Genomic DNA, 18,682 nt, shown 5'->3' with positions numbered 1-18,682 from the left:
TATGTATGTGAGAGTGAAAATATATGAATGTGTGAGTGAAAATATATGTATGTGAGAGAGAAAATATATGAATGTGCGAGTGAAAATATATGTATGTGAGAGTAAAAATATATGAATGTGTGAATGAAAATATATGTATGTGAGAGTGAAAATATATGTATGTGAAAGAAGAATATATGTATGTGAGAGGGAATATATATGTATGTGAAAGAAGAATATATGTATGTGAGAGGGAATATATATGTATGTGAAAGAAGAATATATGTATGTGAGAGGGCCAGAATGAATAATGTCTTGTACGGCCCCTCATAGGAAGCTGTTCGTGGCAGCTCTTGTAGGTTGAAATCAAGACGAACACATTATTAATTAATTAGTTCTCGGCCTCTGTAACTTTTCAAAAAGTTATAAAGCGACATTGTTAAAGAGTGTTAAACCAGCAGCTGGAAGAGGGTCTAAGCTTTCTTAAGACTTCCTTCTTCTTCACTCGAAACACCTGTGGTTTTATAATGTCCGTTTACCCTTTTGTGGTCTGGGCAAACAGGTTATTCAGAGTTTGAGTTTATTTCACAGGTGTTTGTGAAAGTGATCAACTACAGACACACCTACTTTTCCCTTGACAAACAAGACCTCTGCCATATGATGAAAGCGTAAAGTAATAACACAACACACAGTACCTCATTAACATTAACATTAATGTTAAAAAGTTCATATGATGACAGTCAGACATGAGCAACAACAATCCAAACTCAGCAATACAACATACATGGTGTGCAGAACTCCTCTTTCACTGACCTTAGACTTTGATTGGATATTAATAGTGTTGACAAAATTAAGTCAACAATACAAAGTGCAGTTGGAATAAAAGGCAAGCATGTTTATGAAAGGTTTTCAAAAGATAAGCAATATTGAGGAACATTATACGGAAGCCGAGAACAGCCATGGATTTTTAATTTTTTTAATGCACCGTTATATCGTGTTAACGACTTATTATCTTGTTATCTCGATATAACAAAGTTTGTTTTCTCATGATAACTAATTAATTAATAATGTGTTCGTCTTGATTTCAACCTACAAGAGCTGCCACGAACTACGGAAGCCGAGAACGGCCATGGATTATTTATTTTTTTATGCACTGTTATCTCATGATAACGACTTATTAATTTGTTATCTCGACATAGCAAAGATCGTTATCTCGTGATAACGAATTAATTAATAATGTGTTCGTCTTGACTTCAAACTAATGCGCTGCCACGAACGGCTTCCATCACTTACTGGTCGGCTACAGCTACGGCCAGTGGCTACGGAAGCCGTTCGTGGCAGCGTATTAGTTTGAAGTCAAGACGAACACATTAATAATTAATTCGTTATCTCGAGAAAACAAACTTTGGTACAAGAGCTGCCACGAACGGCTTCCTTAGCCACTGGCTGTAGCTGTAGCCTACTGGTAAGTTACACTTTACGTTAGTTTACTTGACTGGAAGCCGTTCGTGGCAGCTCTCGTAGATTGAAATCAAGATGAACACATTATTAATTAATTAGTTCTCGGCTTCCGTAACTTTTCACACTTCTTAAAATTCTTCTTAAATAATTTATGTAAACAAACAACTCTGGGAAAATCCTTTATTGATTTAAGAACAGAATAAAACATAATTAAAACAGACTTTTACTATTTACTATATGCTATATTTCATAGCTTTAGATGAAGATAAATGCTCGTATTCATACAGAATATATTTATCATTTAGTCATAACAAAATCAAAGAGGCTAATAGCGAAAACAATGTTTAGTTTTTGGATCGTTTTTCCTACTTTCACTAAGTTAATGTTGGATATTGAGGTTAATCTAGACTTGACTTGAACTGAGGCTTTAATTTGTGTTTAAGTGATATTTGATTTTGTGACGTGAAAGAAATCACGTGGAACTAATGTATGAGACATCATAATCTAATAATGCATTATATATCATAATCTCCTGTTGTATAAGCATTGCTGTTATATAACTCCTAATGGATCAACAGGTTATCAATGTCATAAGTTAATGACCATGTTGTTAAAGATCCAACAGCTTGTCAGATAGATAAATACAGTATTAGTATATTGTATGTTTGCAGTGAGCTATTATTCGTAATATTCAAAATTCATCTTTATGTCCAGGTACTCTCACAGAGGTGTTTACAGTTCTGTTTTTCTGTGAAGTCACCAAAATCCATGCACTAATGATACGGGTGTAAGGCAAGTTTCCCCATCAGGTGGAACAACACAAACAGGCAATATTAATCAATTTTGTCCTAAAGGTTCAGTGCGTAACATTTAGGAGGATTTATTGACAGTTATATGATATTCTTAGGTAGGTATATTTTCATTTGTGTACTTTGTATAATCACCTGAGAATAAGAAACATCATATTTTCGTTACCTTAGAATGAGCTGCTTTAATCTACAGAGGGAGTGGGTCCTCTTTCAAGGAGTCCGCCATGTTGAACCACCATGTTTCTACAGTAGCCTAGGATGGACAAACACTGGGTCTAGAAAGGCCCTTTTGCATTTTTCACAAATTTCCTGGCCACCGTAGTTTCTCCTACACACTTGGAAAGCTGAGCTATATTCAAATGGTTGCAATCTGTAACTGCACTGCTATATGCCACTAAATCCTACACACTGGTCCTTTAAGAAGAGGTCTACACAGACAAAATAAGTCAAAACACATCTGTGGGAGGACAGAGTACAGCACTAATGCTTTAAAATCAGCGGGGCACAGCTAACACCCTGAACTCTTCGGGGGAATGGGTGAAGCCCACCACGGCCTCCATGCTGGGCATTTCTCCAGGAACAGGAGAAAAGGTGAAGCGTTGAAGGAGACATGTAAAGAACAGGAACAGCTCCATTTTGGCCAGGTGCTCCCCTAAACACACACGTTTACCTGCAGGGAAACAGTAGCTTTAGGTTAGTAGATTCCTAACTTACATGTTGCTATATGAATGGTTGTATGTTGGTAGCAATTCCTGTAAGCTACAGAATATCATTAAAAGTGAGAAAGAACCTGCTGAAAACGGCAAGAAAGCATCCCTCCTGCGAAACTGGCCCTCTGAATCCAAGAAATGCTCAGGGTTGAAGATATCTGGAGTCGCCCACTCATTCTTATCAAGCAGGACGGACCCAAGCATTGTGCTAATAGCTGTGCCCTGGAAAAAAACAGTCATGACATGTTTCATATCAGCTGTGCAGAAAATAATTTACAGATTTTACACCTTGCTATTCATCCCCAGGTGAGTCTGATAATAGTCCTTTACCTTTGGTATGAAGTATCCTCCCAGTGTAGTGTCTTTACTGGCCATTTTAGGGAATCCCAAGGGAACAATATTTCCCATCCTCTGTGTCTCATGGATGACAGCGTCAGTGTAAGGCAGGTTGGGTCTGTCAGCCAGGTTGGGCTGACGAGACTGTCCAATAACTCTGTCTATCTCTGCCTGGACTTTCTCTGAGAGAGTCGCAACAAACTCTTAGGACAGGCTTGAAACTTGACATGAAACTTTCTATAACCTTCATAAGAATACTCCCATGCTCAATGTGACTGATAACATACTAACCCTGTATCTCTGGGTAGTGCAACATGTACACAAGGGCCCAGCGTAAAGTTGTGGCAGTTGTTTCTGTACCAGCCTCAATCAGGTCCAGGGTGCAAACCAGCAAGGTTTCAATGTTGAATCCAGCCTGGGGATCCTCCTTTTTCTAGCAGTGAGTAAGCAGAATAGCCATGCATTCTTAGCCTTAGACAAAACGATTTTTCAGTGCAACAGCTGATATGTATGTCGACATTTTGCTTTACTAAAAATGCGGAAATATCGTACCTTTTCCATCTCTGCCAGGTATACATCGATATAATCACGAGGGTCATCAGGGTTCCACTCTTCCTGGTGCTTCTCTACTTCCTTCTTCAGGAAAGTCATGATCTCCTGGTAGTTTGCGAGGACAGTCTGATGAGGTCCTGGCAGGTACCGCATCAAGCCGGGGAAGGCATCATACAGCTATTGATGGAGCAAACTCTCCGATCAGTAAAAGGCCCAGTTTGTTTTCTGATCACAACTTGATAGCTGAGGCAGATCAGGAATTACCTGAGTCTGAGCAGAGCCAGCGAGCACAATGGCCTCGTTGTCCAACTCAAGAACCTTGCGAAAGCTTTGATCACTGTATTCAAAGCGATGTCCAAAGACCACAGAGGAGATGATGTTACTCACTCCATTTGTTATGATGTAGTGGGGATTGAATGGTCTTCCTGGGAATATAGTGAATTTAATTCAAGTGGTGATAAATCATATTAGGGTGTAGCATCACTTTATTCGCCACATACATTCTGCACAATTGTGATGTGATGATGGTACACTGTTAACCATATTTATGCAGTAGTCAAGTTATGTGATCTAACCGATTAATCTATGATCTACATGCCTTGTTCCTCTTTGAAAGCTTCACAGATGAAGTTGCTTTCTACTTCAATGCATGTTTCCAGTGACTTCTGCCCCTCTCCAAAATAACGCAGGTGAGTGTTGGCAAACTTCCTCTGCTTCCTCCACAGGTAACCATTGCTCAAAGCTATGCCTGTGGGAATGTAATATCAATTTTTTTACAAATCAAACAACCACTGCACAAAGATTGCTGCGTGTAGATTCAGAATAGTGTGTATTGTGTTTATGAATTCTACGACTTATGAGCATCTACACTGAGAAGACTTCTCAAGATAACGGCATTAAAAATGCAAACATGACTGCTTTTGGCCTCTGAAAGAAGATCTGCGGTGGCATACACTCATACTCACCAATGCCCTTGAAGATAACATGAAAGAGAGGGACGATAGGTCGATCAATAAAGCAGTCCAGCTGGTTAACAAGAGCCTCTTTGACCATCTTGTATCCCGAAATAAACACCATCCTCTCACTGCCTCTCCTCAAGCTGAACACTGGACCATACTCCTGAGCAAGCTGCATTTAAAACAAATTACAAAATTACAAAAGCGCTGTATTCTTTCAATATAAGAATGATACATTTAATAGAAACAATGGCAGTTTTTGTCCAATGAAATGCTTAAAAAGTGTGAACAATTGTATAAACACTGGCTGCAAAAGGTTGGTCTCACTCTATTGTTCATGCTCATAATGAAGTTCCCCTTGTGACCACTGTTTCTCTGTGTGCCAATTGTTGTTTGAAGAGATGTTTGAAATATGTTTTAATGATTTTTGAATCTATTCTCTTTGACATACTAAGTAAATTAGTACTTATTTTCCATGCATTGACCTGCAGTTTGTCACTGATTATTATGTTTTGAGCTGCGAAAATGTTTCATGTTATTTTGAAAACTCACATACAGAATGGTGGTTGAAATTATTTTATAGCTTAAAATAAAAATTTGGTTTGGGTAAAATACATGAATATGTACTGTGTCATCATGTTGACAAGGCTACATTTTATAAGCCAAATTGCTCCTGGGATATTAAAGGCCCAGTGTGTAGGATTTACTGGTATCTAGTGATTGCAGCTAATTGAACACCACTTGCAACTGTATTTGATAATCTGCATTAAACTTGCAAAAAATGCCAAAGTCCTCATCAAGTGTTTGGTTTGTCCATTCTGGGCTACTGTAAAAACATGAGTCTAGTCTGGGAAACTAAAATGTTATTGTTCACCTTACCTTTTCCATTGTCTTGAAGCCAACTCCTGTGAAGACATTTCCCAGAAAAGGCAAAGCCCAGGGTCCAGGTGGAAAGTTGTGTGGCCTCCAGTTTCTGACCACATCAGTCAAAAGTAACACAACAAAACTGAACAGCAGCCAACTATACAAGTCCATACACTCAAAAAGTGCTTGAAAAATCATGATAAAGAGATTTCAAAAAGCCCTCTGTAAAATCAGTGTGCTCCTGCAGACATGATGGTGGCGCCTCTCACATTATATGGTGGTGAAGTGGAGGAGGCCCAAACAAGGAAATGTTATATAACAGTGGTGGCCTCCCAGGACCTCTGAAGTGAAAAACAAGGCTGGAGCATGAACTCTGGTTGCTGACTGCATGCAATAGAGCAATATTATCAGCTGATTTTGGCCTGTTGCATACATACCAGTTGTTTTTTTTCCATTTCATGCACTGCAGAGGGGCCTGTAGTTTTTACAGGACAGATGTTATTAGCTATTTATTTTAATTTTATTTATCATTTATTTTGTCAGTGTTCATTTTTTCATTTTTATATCATTCATCATTCATCATATATTATATATATTTTATTTAAATGTGTGTTGACTGCATGCTGGTTATACAGGAAAATGAATGACAAATTAAACCATTTCATATCATGTGCTTGAACACTAGTGCCCATGAAGCGGTCAACAAAGACATTCTGCTTCCTTGTTTGGAGTTGGCAATTAGTTTTAAAAAACATGTTCAACCAAATATCCTGCAGCGATCTTACCACATTTTGCTCAGAATAAGGCAAACGTGCATTCATGTTTCTCATTCAGCAGAGAAATGTAACCAGGAGTTACTGGGCAGTAACTCATCAGTGGAAAATTGACAGCAAAACACAGCAAAACAGTCAGCTGCACAAACAGTTCCAACTGGAGATGAGAACAACACATTTATACTGCATACAAAAAACTGCATGGGATTCACATAAAGTGTGAACGTCTATGAAGGGGAGACTCGTGGACACCCATAGAACCCATTTTCATTCAGAACGATCCCTTTGAAACTGGCCATGCCACTTTGGACCCCTTTTTTTTTTAATTTAGTCCCCTTCCCAACAAGCCTGCATGACATGGTTTTTACAAATGGATGCCTTAGATCTTCTAGTTTTATACCAATATCTTCTAGCGCCGTTGTCCCCCAGTGTCTGTCTCTATGTGACGTGTATATTTACACCCTTTCTTTTCCCCTGGGATTTTTGATATCTTCAGAAAAAATAATTAGCCTAATTTATTAAATGAACACAACTATATCCCAAAACCATGGAAAATCCTATGATTTTAGACACTGATCAATAGTCTAAATAAATAATTGCACAAGCTATACTGTCCTTCTGTCTTCTGTCTAAACCTGCTCTATTTGAAAAGTGTCCTGAGATAACTTCTGTTATGAATTGGCACTATACAAATAAAATTGAATTGAATTGAAATTGAATTAATAAAGTAAAAGTAATCTTAGGAACAATGTGTTTTATGATAATTAAAACTGTGAGAGGTAAATGCACTGACCATCATATTTTTCATTCACACTTTAAAGAACAACTTTATTGTAAGGCTTCTATGCAGTTGAAAAGTCAGAAATAATAAATTATTAATATAAAGATAGATAATGGTCTAATACAACAAAATATTATAGACATTAAAATGTTTAGTTGTTAATTTTTCTTCTTATGGGTTATGACCCTATGTTCAGCTGAGTATGAAACACGTGTTGGACAGAGACAAACAAATGTGAGGAGAAGCAGGAGGTTTGCATTTGAGCTCTCTTTATGTGTGGTTATGATTCAAGATGTGTGTGATCTTATATTAACAGTTAGTTAAATGTTATGCTCCACACAAACACAGCCTTAGCATCTAACATCACCTTAACTGTGCAGCTGAGGACAAATTATACAGTCTTATATTGTCTTATTATACAGAACTCTGGTGTTAGTTAGTTTGTGGTAATTTTACTTTACTTGAATATGCATCATGTAACCACAATATAAACTATAAACTAGCCTCTAAAATAAAGGGTCATTAAATGATGCAGGGCCCACCTTAGTTAATACTGTACTCAAGAGGAGCAAATTACTGAACACATTTGCAATAAATCAAATTACCAAAATCAACTGGTGTACAGGGAACTTGGGGCTTTTATGGCTCCTCTGGGGGCTTGGGAATTTTGTCTGCTCTCCGCAGGTGGTGATCCAACCTTGACTCATATTAGTCCTCAGAGAGATGGATCTACAAGGGCACAATGGAGGAAAGTAACTAAGGACCGTAACTCAGTCCAGTTACTTTTACATAAAACAGTACTGCCACTTAAGAACACACAGACTTCTTCCTGTGTGCATGTTTTGGCTTTTATTTTGAAGGATAGGAATGCAAACATAAAGTCTTGGCTGGCTTGGTTAATGGTTATAAAAGCAGCCCACTTACCTGGCTCTGAGCTTTGTACAGTCGTGATAGTGCAACTAACAGTTTAAAATAAATAAGCCAACAAATGGAGACACTATACAATGTACTGGGCTTGGAGTGGATGGACGGCAGCAGCATTTTGATATTTCTGTGTGTGTTTCTGTTGTTGACTGATGTTATGAAGCACAGAGCACCGAATAAATTTCCTCCTGGACCGTGGTCTCTTCCTTTGATTGGAGACCTTCATCGCTTCCACCCTAGTAGAATGCACCTGCAGCTCACAGAGGTATGTCGAGGTCAGAGGTGGGATGTAATGAAGTATTTAAGTACAGTACTTGTCACAGATTTGAGGTACTTTACTTGAGCATTTTCTCTTCTCGCCTTTTTCTACTTCTTCTCCACTTTTCACTGAGGTTAAATTTTTAATGCAATGACATTAACTTGTAACAGAGTTTTTTACAGTGTTGTATTAGTACATTTACTTAAGTAAATAATCTAAATACTACCTCCACCACTGGTTGAGGTCATACACACAGTATTAGATCCCATTCAGTCAAATAAAATGTCTGAGGCTTTTTACAAAAACACCACTTGGACTCGGCAGTCAGTGATTTATTTTTACACTTTTCCAAAAGTTATTACTTTTCCATAATGGAAGATGACACTGAATAACATTTTCTCTTGAATCTGGTTATAGAAGAATCACAAAAGCAACATTTCAGAGTTGTTATACAACAGGCATGTTCCTCTTGAAAAAAGGAAGGAAATCATTAACTCAACACAATGGTGGAAAACAAATCCAGCCACACTGTTTGGTCTGATTTATACAAGATCATTAAAATACCCAAAGACGTTAGGTAACACCACAATTTCAAGTAATTTGTCAGATTTTATGTATGATACACTTTGGTAATGTCAAACAGTAGTGTATTGGGATCACACCCTCTTGCTGTAAGTACTAATCTGTAAAACAAATAACCTACACTTCCCTACACCGCCCACAATACAAACTCTCAAGATTGCTTTTCAAGATCAAAAATTCCTGTTGCAGTTAACCTACTACACTCAGCAGTTCAAAGCCCAATAACCAAAGGTAAAACACATCATATAAACCAACTAAATACACAATTGTGTGTGTGTGTGGTTGCATGCCAGAAGGAATGTGCCTTTGTCTTTGTACTGACCGTATGTTCAGCTGAGTATGAAACACGTGAGGAGAAGCAGGATGTTTGAATTTGAGCTCTCTGTATTTGTGGTTATGATTAAGGCCAATTTAAGATGCGTGTGATCTTAGATGAACAGTTATGCAAAGGCTGTGTTTGTGTGGAGCATAACATTTAACTATCATCATCATAACTGTGCAGCTGAGGACGAATTATACAGTCTTATATTGTCTTATTATTCAGAAGAGGCCTTCATTGAATACCTTGATGGCAGAGAGGTTTCCCCTGTGAATTTTGGGACCACAAAAAACAAAAGAAAAACAAAAAAACAAATCACCTACAGCTCTCTACACCACCCACAATACAAACTCTCAACATTCCTTTTTTTAAAACAAAAACTCCTGTTGCAGTTAACCTACTTCACTCAGCAGTTCAGAGCCCAAATATGACACAACCATAAGCTTAGTCACTTTTCACAATTTTATGATATTTTATAAATCAAACAGATTAATTGAGAATATAATATTCAGATTAATCGATGATGAAAATAGTTAGTTGCAGCCCTAACTGTTTGTTTAGATTTGTAGACTCAAATGTAGTTTAACCATGACATTCGATCTGCTTCAGTACACCTGAAGGACAAATTACATTTAACATCCATCAAAAGACACTACCGCTGACCGTACACAGTCCAGCCATATACTAGATTTTTGTTTTAATTTCATCCTCAGAAAGTACGTCAGCTCAGTGTTGAACCAAAACATCAGTCTGCTTCCTGTGTTCAGTTTGCAGAGAAATATGGGAAGATTTTCAGCCTTCGTCTCTTTGGTGGAAGGATTGTGGTCATTAATGGATACAAGCTTGTGAGAGAGGCCCTGATCGAGAAAGGAGAGGACTTCATAGATCGCCCCGTCATACCACTTTTTGATACAATATTTGGGAATAAAGGTAGTGTTGTATTTTGTTTAAAAAGTTGCTAGTGAGTATTTAGTTTGGGTAGTTGTATCAGACTGACACCATATTAGTGTTTAGCTAGTTGTGAGTTTTTATATCCATTTACAATTCTGGTCTAATGCTCTTTTGTGTTTCCAAAAGGTCTGGTTATTTCAAATGGCAATCTATGGAAGCAGCAGAGGAGATTTGCTCTTCATACACTCCGAAACTTTGGTGTTGGCAAGAAGACTCTGGAGCCATCCATCCAGCAGGAGTGCCAATATCTCACTGAGGCTTTCGCCCTTCAGCAAGGCACAAAACTGATCTTATTTTTCAACAAGCAACATAATCAGCTCATGCCTCTTAACTAGTTATAGGGCAGAACGCTTTTTCACTATGACACATTATTTTTAGCTGGCTAGTCCTATAAATGTGTCTGTCCCTGAGTGATTACACCAGCAGTCAGTTGAGTGCCATTGCTCTTTGACGTCTACTCAAAATGAGTAGACGTGAACGCTCATGCAGGAGACCAGAAAATACTGGTTAAACTCTGAGCAAAGAGACTTAATTGCTTTATGGGAAAACTGGTTCATCCAGATCAGAGCGTTTTCATCCCTGGTTGAAACTCCCAACTATTACCAACCTTAGACGCCTTTTTAATGCAATGTACCATTCTATATCCTGCCTGATTGATCTTAATAATTGTTTCTCTTGATGCTGAAAAAGCATTTGACCAGGTAGAATGGTCCTATCTATTTGCCTTACTACTTGGACTAAACTTTTGTTTAAAAATCCCAAAGCCCAAATATTGACTAATGGAATGTTAAGCTCCCACTTTAGCCTCTTTTTAGCCTGTGACACAAGGCAGGGCTGTCCCTCTCACCCCTATGTTTGTACTGGCTACAAGATTAACTGGACCAAAAGCAAGCTGATGCCTGTTGGGTTAAACGACCTTTCCCTGAAACAACATTTAAAATCTATTTTTCAAGATTTACCAACCTTGGGATTCAGGTTGCACAGGCAAAACTAGACTCGGGAAAGTAGGTGAACAGCATGCCGGGTTGGAGCATCGAATCTTCTGACGATATAAAACAATAGAATTAGAAAAGATCCCTTCTGCAAACCAAAAACAGCTGGTGGGCTTGCTCTTCCCGACTTTCGCCTCTACTACTGGGCTTCTAATATCAAAATGATTTCGATGTGGTTGGACAACTCGGCAGAACCGCCTCTGTGGCTTAGGCTGGAACGGGAGCAATGTGCCACGTGCAACACATTACAAACATGTACATTACAGCTTAGGTGCACTGATCCTGTCCCCAGTGGCCCTAAATTTCCATACAGTGGAAGCGTCATTATACAGAGTATGGTTCAAATTCAGAAGCACTTTGGGACTGGCTCGCTCACTTTCCTACTACCCATAGCTAAGAACTCTTCATTCCTACCATCCCATCTTGATAATGAATTCTTACAGTGGAGAGACCTTGGTATTCACACAATTGGTGACCTTTACCTGAGCAGTGATGGGAATAACGGCGTTATAAATAACGGTGTTACTTTTTTCAGTAATGAGTAATCTAATTGATTACTCTTCCCATCTTAATAACGCTGTTACCGCTACTGCCAAAAAATGTGGCGCGTTATTATAATTGAAGTTGTTTTTTTCATCAGACCAACTAGATCTCTGAGCCGAGAGGCAAAGACTTTTTTACTGTTCTTCCTTGGTTAGTGGGCAGTGCACGAGACAATGCTGACGATTGGCTGAGATTGAGTAAAATTTCATGGTAAGCCAATCAGAGGTAGAGTGTCGGTGTTCGAAAGCACGCATAGTCGGACACACAACGAACAACACAAGCGAGTCAGTCAACGAGAGACAGGTATGGCGAGTTGTGTTGCATCTTATTACATTTGCACTAAAAAGAGTGTATATATTGATTGAAAACATTTTTGGTACATTGCTTAAAGAGCATAATTTAATTTATTTAATTTGCAGCCTCTTGAAGTGAGATTGTCAATGGCCAGAGAAAGAGATTTATTTTTATGGAGATGTATTTTTTATTTCTTATGTATTAGCTGTTTATATTTGGATTCCTTAGTTTTGCTATACATTGTACTTTTCAGTTAGATTGAAAGCACCTCATATTGATACACTGTTCTACTTTTTTGAGGAAGAAAATACTTGAAGTACAGTATATCTACCAATTGTCTGAAGTTTTTTTTTGTTTTATTTGCACTACAAAGAGTGTATATATTTGTTATTTATTTTTGGTATAGTGCTTAACAAGCATAATTTAATTTGGCCAGTTGTGGCCTGTTGAGGGGCAATAAATATCAAAAGTTCCAAAACATCTATTGTATTTGTATCAATCCATGGCATTTGATTGGAGGCTAGTCTCACTTTGTCCCACAGCAACATTAAAATAGTTTAGATTTGTGTACATTGTTTCTGTTAATAATGTATTGTATTAAGTGTCCATTTCATTATAATATTCAGATTTATCATAAATAATTGAACATGCACATGTATTTTAAGTTCCGTTAAAGAGGGGTGGAGGTGGGGTCTCATTTGAGCATTTAAAAGTTTACTTGAAAGTAACGCAATAGTTACTCTTCTTTTTATAGTTTGTAACTGAGTAACTAATTTAGTTACTTTTTGGAAGAAGTAACTAGTAACTGTAACTAATTACTTTAAAAAAGTAACTTGCCCAACACTGTACCTGAGTGGAACCTTTGCCTTGTTTGCTCAATTGCAAGAAAAGTATAAACTCCCTAGGAATAGTTTTTTTCAGGTTTCTGAAAATCAGAAACTATGTGCGCACCCATCTACCTTCTTTTGAAAGTGCTTCACCCTCTGTCCTAGATAAGTGCCTTCTCCAAAATGTGGGTTTTGTCAGAAAGATTTCATGCTTCTATGATTCATTACAATCTATCAACTCAACAACATGTCATTAATCATAATCACACTTAATCAGCATATCACAGTACTTCTGCCTGCGGCTCATCACACATTTTATGTTTTAACTTTGTGTTTTTTATATTTTATTAAGTTATATTAAGTGTCTTTGTGTCTCATGTGTATTTTTCCTTTATTTTATAGGCAAACCTTTTAATACCCAGTCACTGATCAACAATGCTGTGTCCAATGTCATCTGCTGCCTGGTGTTTGGGCATCGTTTTGAGTACACTGATGAGCAGTTCCAGTGTATTCTTCAGCATTTCAATGACGCAGTGCTCTTACAGGGAAGTTTGTGGGTACAGGTGAGCTTCCTTTATAAACAAGATGCTGCATGCAGTAATCTTATTTAAAATCATCTGTATTTATCCAGCCAGACCCCATAAATTGAAGCTAAACATAGCTTAAAGGAGATTGTCAGTATGTCATCCTGCTCGCCTTATCTTGATCTTTTTGGTGCGTACCACCAGGCCTGAAAAAATTCAAGGGGAAACACTGACCTGTGTTTGTATTCAAGTTGTCAACTATTTTCTGAGTCTCAGATGATCTGGTACTTACCTCTGTAGGCTTATAACTCATTCCCCTGGCTGGTTAAGTGGCTGCCTGGACCTCACCACAGGATATTCGCTCTGGTACAAAAGATAATTGACTTTGTAGAAATCAAGATCAAAGAACACAGAGAAAGTCTTGACCCCTCCTCACCAAGAGACTACATCGACTGCTTCCTCACAGAGATGGGAGGGGACAAAGATTCTGGTTTTGATTTGAAGAATTTGTGTATATGCACTCTGGACCTGTTTGGTGCTGGAACTGAAACCACTACCACAACTTTACACTGGGGACTTCTCTATATGATCTACTACCCTCACATACAAGGTGTGTTTGTGCTTATGAGTACTATCTGTCCCACCCTATACTTTATTTCAAAGTGACTTTATTGTATCAGGGGTCTCTCACAGGTCCGGTCTGTATTGGGAGAGTAAGTGTGTCACACATCATTTTCCCCTCAGTCATCCACGCAGTTCACAGACTCACATTGTTTCCTGTTTTTACTGTGCAGAGGGAGTCCAGGCTGAGATAGATACTGTCATTGGTTCATCCAGACAGCCCTCTACGACTGACAGAGAAAACATGCCCTATACTAATGCAGTCATCCATGAAATCCAGAGAATGGCCAACATCATTCCCCTAAATGTGGCTCACATGACAAGCAAGGACACCACGCTTGATAAGTACACAATCCCAAAGGTATGCTGCACATGCTTTGTTTTCTAAGTTGGATTTTCATTCAGGGAGCTGATTCAGAATAGTGCTCCCAATATGACTTATCAGCTCATATCAGTTTGGCCTTGGTAGCTCACCTGGTAGAGCTGGTGCCCCCATGTGCCAAAGCTGAGTCCTGGCTGCTGCGGGGGACGAGTCTGAGCTGTGTATTTTTACATTGCTTTTCTGATCTACTCAAAGCCCTTCACAACATTTGGCACATTCACCCATTCACACACTGATGGCAGAGGCTGCATGCAAAGTTCCTATCTGCTCACTGCTCATCACTTAATATCCAAAGCTCACGATGATACTAAGCCCACCCACACACAAAGACTCGACGGAGCAATTTTAGGTCCTGTGTCTTGCCCAAGGACTTGGAGAGCCGAATGGACACAATGTGACACCACTAAATACTGATGTGGCTAACTGTACAAGAGTATTATCTTACCATTTTTGCTTTTGCTAATTAAAACAAAATCAGAAGTAAAAAAGTGAATCTGTTTGATTGACTGTTTTCTGCATTTCCTCAGGGCACCATGATCCTGCCCACACTGGACTCGGTTCTACATGATGAGTCGATGTGGGAAACTCCACACTCCTTCAACCCTCAACATTTTCTGGACCAGGACGGCACATTTAGGAAGAGGGAGGCCTTCTTTCCTTTTTCAGCAGGTTAGTCAGTGGTTACACAAAATACAGTTTTTAAACTATAATGTTATTTATTGAAGGACCAACTGACTATGTGAAAACGTAATTGCCTACTTAGTCCTGTTACATCTAGTGAGAGGTTAACACAGCATTCCACAATTAGAGCTTCATACCAACACATGCTGGTGGTAGTGTGATGGTGTAGGGATGTTTTGCTGCTTAGGATCTGGGGGACGTCCCATACTTAACCTAAATTCTACTCTCAGAAAATCCTAGAAGAGGCCAAAATTAGGGTTTTAGAGTGCCCTTGGCAAAGTCTTGACTTGAATCCAATTGAGATTCAGGGCAGTTCATGCTCAAAATTACCCCAGTGTGGTTGAATTAAAACAAGTCTGCAAAGAAGAGTAGGCCAAAATTCTTCCACAGTGATGAAAGACAATCTCCAGAAAGGTGTAAAAACTGTATTTTTTTTACTCAGATTGTCTCTGCCTTATATTTAATAGTTTAAAAAATCTGAAACAACTAAGTGCTTCACAGAAGAAAATGACAAAAGATACATATCATTGCTTGCCAGCAGTTGTTTGCTGGGAGGGGGCCAGGGTCCCTGTCCTACTGTATTCTTTAATATATTTCAGACTCGGACCTGCAGGAGTATGATAAGGTTTAAGTGGATCCCTTAACTCACCTGTTGTATTGTGTATCCTCAGGTAAACGCGTGTGTCTCGGGGAGCAGCTGGCCAGGACAGAGTTATTCCTCTTCTTTACCTCCCTCCTTCAGAGGTTTTCTTTCTCAGCAGCGGCTGGAGAGCAGCCCAGTCTGGAGTTCAAGTTAGGAGCTATTCGCTGCCCCCAACCTTACCGCCTCTGTGCTGTACTACGATAAACCACCAAACTGAACCACAGTGAATCACTGTGTTACACTACATTTATCTAATAATACAGGAAGAATGTCTGCTGTATTGTACTTTTCTTATATTCTTATAATTTGGAGGTTTTTTTCTTAATTTATTATTTTCTTATTAATGTAATCTACTCAATTCAATATGCAATAAAATCCTTGAAACATTTCAGTTTTTTAAGAAATTTTTTGGAACAATATTCCTACTTTCCTTTGCACTGCAAATTGGATTTCTCAGATTAGCTGAAACTTGATGTGTGTGTAAATAAGTGATACAGAGATGTAGTTTGTGCTTCTCATTCAGATCGCGGTGTGTTCAGGTTCACACTGTGGTTTCAGTCAGAGGTTCAGTAGGTGAGAATAAAACTAAAATTAGAAAAAAAGCTTTTGTCTCTGTACTGTTTTGGTCCATAAACTCAAGAAGTGCTTGAAACATTCATGATAACGGTATTTCAAAAAGCTCTCTGTAATATCAGTTTGCTCCTACAGACAGTATGGTGGTGCCTTTCACATTTCACATCTGGGTGACTCAGCAGAAAAGAAAGGCCCAAACAAGGAAATGTTATATAACAGTTGTGTCGTCACAGGACCTCTGAAGTGAAAAACAAGAGTGGAGCTTGAACTCTTCCAGCTGGTTGCTGACTGTTATTTACACCAGGAGTTTTTTTTTATTACAAATCATTTGTCAGTAATCACTCAGTGATCAACAATGCAGCCAAAGTAAGAAACAGTTTAAAGGCATTTTCAAATTATATGTCTTTGACTTGTACAGTATAGATGGATTTTGATGCAGGTGTATGTAACAGATGTCTTTAGTATATTTATTTAGTAGTTTTATTTCTGTGTTTCTACATTCATTAATTTATTTATTTATATGCAATTATAAAGTTTTCATCTGTTTATTTGTACATTCTTTTCTGTATTTTCTACTACTGCAGGCTAACGCTAAATTCTGCTGCAGTTGTTTGATATTGAGACTTTTATTCCAACTACTCAGACAGCAGGTCAAGCAAGCTATGCAACTTCAGTGGGTGGTTCTGTATGGCTGTAATACTAATAATACTTAAGGGACTGCAATAAGGGATATCAACATCTAGTCCTACACAACAGATCTGACCATCTGGTATATTGTAAACTTTTTTAGCGTTTGTACACACATATTTGGGTATTTGGGTGGCCTACTGCTCACTGCTGTTTGTGAAGTCAAACCGCAACTAATAAAAACTGCGAGAGTTAAGGATAGAGCTACCGTGAGAGAGAAATGGTCAAACTGTAGGAATTAATTTGTTTAGTAAGATTGTGTAACTCTGGTTATCTCAGAGCAGCTGGGGTTGCTCGCTAGGCTTTAGAACTCATATTACTGACGATATAAGTGCACTTCCAGTGTAACTTCTTATACTCATATGGTCTCCTGTTGTATTATAAACAACACAGAGGCTCACTAGAAAGATGTTTTGCCCTGGGAACTTTATTATGTATTAACTACACATTTCAGATACAGTTGGTAACTGCAAACTGTGTCCTTCATAAAGAACGACACATCACTACAGTTAGCTGCAACAAGGGACACCAGAGACACTGCTTTATTAAGTTGAGCTGTTGGACTGTATTATATTATACTGTATATTATATGCTGTCTTACAAGTAACACTGAATCTGCCATGTCTTACAGGAGATCTGAGTGACCTGATGAAGCTCAGGTGTTCCTGGACCCATCAGAGGACAGAGACAGCTGCAGCATCAGGACAGTCTGGGTATCCAAAGGATGAAGCATCAAGATGAACACTGACTGCAGAGCTCCATTACCAGCTCACACTTCAATATACTAGAAACCATATACCTCGATAGAGGACATGATCTGACGAATTTACATGAAAGTTATAGCTTTGTTCCTTGCACCATACACACAATTTATATTTCTTTGTAACTGGAATATGAATGAAACATGAATGTGAGAAGTGTTTTATATTTAAGGAGAGTATTGGTCATTTTTAAATTCAGTATTAACTGTGGTTTTATAAATATTTATTTCACAGGTTTTAGGAAATAAATGTTTGATTTCCTGCATGTAGAAGGGTTGATTAAGGGTTAATCCTGTAGTAAATGACCGTAAGCAACACAACACATTTCTGTCTCACAGTCAAAGTTTATTATGATGTTGACAGAAATTATATAATGATATACGTTATAAATTATACAATATTCAGAATATATACAGTATTTTGAAAGGGGTTAAAACAATCTTCAGCTTTTACAAATATCTGAAGTTAAACTTTGGTAATAACTGACAAAAATGTTTCAAGTTAAAATATCACTTACTATGAAATATGGATACAGTACAGTTTACAGTTGGTTACTGAGCAGTTTTTTTAACTACATAAGCAACTTTACTTTATTAGATGAGTAATTCCTTCAGTTATGTTGACGTGTTGTACAGGATAAAGTATTCCAGGCAGGTTTCTGCCTCATTATGGTAACTTTCCATGGTCTCAGTAAACTAAAGAATATAACAGATGGGAGGTTACAGTAATCATTATATTATTACTCTGATTACTTTGGTACATTTACTGAGTGTTTCTTCACTAAAAACAATTGCTTGACTAACTAGTTTCACGTGGTCTGTTTCATATGGGAACATCCCCACATCCGGGTAATTACAGTTACACGTTAACGTTACCTCTTTAGCTCCTCACAACAAAT

General features: G+C 38.1%; 2 protein-coding genes across 2 annotated transcripts; one reads left to right on the top strand and one right to left on the bottom strand.

Moving 5' to 3' along the window:
• Positions 1-1,606: 1,606 nt before the first annotated feature.
• Positions 1,607-5,951, bottom strand: LOC127350549 (cytochrome P450 2J2-like). Its single transcript, XM_051377269.1, has 9 exons — positions 5,683-5,951; positions 4,813-4,975; positions 4,442-4,595; positions 4,112-4,268; positions 3,848-4,024; positions 3,587-3,728; positions 3,290-3,477; positions 3,040-3,181; positions 1,607-2,919 (listed from the first exon to the last, which is right to left on the bottom strand). Exons 1-9 carry the CDS (start codon positions 5,863-5,865, stop codon positions 2,744-2,746), a joined length of 1,482 nt encoding a protein of 493 aa, XP_051233229.1. The 5' UTR covers positions 5,866-5,951; the 3' UTR covers positions 1,607-2,743.
• A 2,188-nt stretch (positions 5,952-8,139) lies between these two features.
• Positions 8,140-16,154, top strand: LOC127350548 (cytochrome P450 2J2-like). Its single transcript, XM_051377268.1, has 8 exons — positions 8,140-8,410; positions 10,073-10,235; positions 10,383-10,532; positions 13,315-13,475; positions 13,737-14,046; positions 14,231-14,418; positions 14,967-15,108; positions 15,792-16,154. The coding sequence occupies exons 1-8, from the start codon at positions 8,210-8,212 to the stop codon at positions 15,965-15,967; spliced, it is 1,491 nt and encodes a 496-aa protein (XP_051233228.1). The 5' UTR covers positions 8,140-8,209; the 3' UTR covers positions 15,968-16,154.
• Positions 16,155-18,682: the final 2,528 nt, after the last annotated feature.

This window comes from Dicentrarchus labrax, unplaced genomic scaffold, assembly GCF_905237075.1.
Source record: "Dicentrarchus labrax unplaced genomic scaffold, dlabrax2021, whole genome shotgun sequence".
Lineage (NCBI taxonomy): Eukaryota > Metazoa > Chordata > Actinopteri > Moronidae > Dicentrarchus > Dicentrarchus labrax.
This window is presented reverse-complemented; position numbering and strand designations above follow the sequence as displayed.

Bases quoted from the DNA above. Each gene is read 5' to 3' on its own strand.
- LOC127350549 (XM_051377269.1), bottom strand. From the start codon at position 5,865: ATGATTTTTCAAGCACTTTTTGAGTGTATGGACTTGTATAGTTGGCTG. The intron at 3,729-3,847 runs GTACGATATTTC...ACTCACTGCTAG, and splicing joins ACCTGGCAGAGATGGAAAAG to AAAAAGGAGGATCCCCAGGC. The intron at 2,920-3,039 runs GTTCTTTCTCAC...GTTTCCCTGCAG, and splicing joins TTTCTTGCCGTTTTCAGCAG to GTAAACGTGTGTGTTTAGGG.
- LOC127350548 (XM_051377268.1), top strand. From the start codon at position 8,210: ATGGAGACACTATACAATGTACTGGGCTTGGAGTGGATGGACGGCAGC. The intron at 10,236-10,382 runs GTAGTGTTGTAT...TGTTTCCAAAAG, and splicing joins TACAATATTTGGGAATAAAG to GTCTGGTTATTTCAAATGGC. The intron at 14,419-14,966 runs GTATGCTGCACA...GCATTTCCTCAG, and splicing joins ATAAGTACACAATCCCAAAG to GGCACCATGATCCTGCCCAC.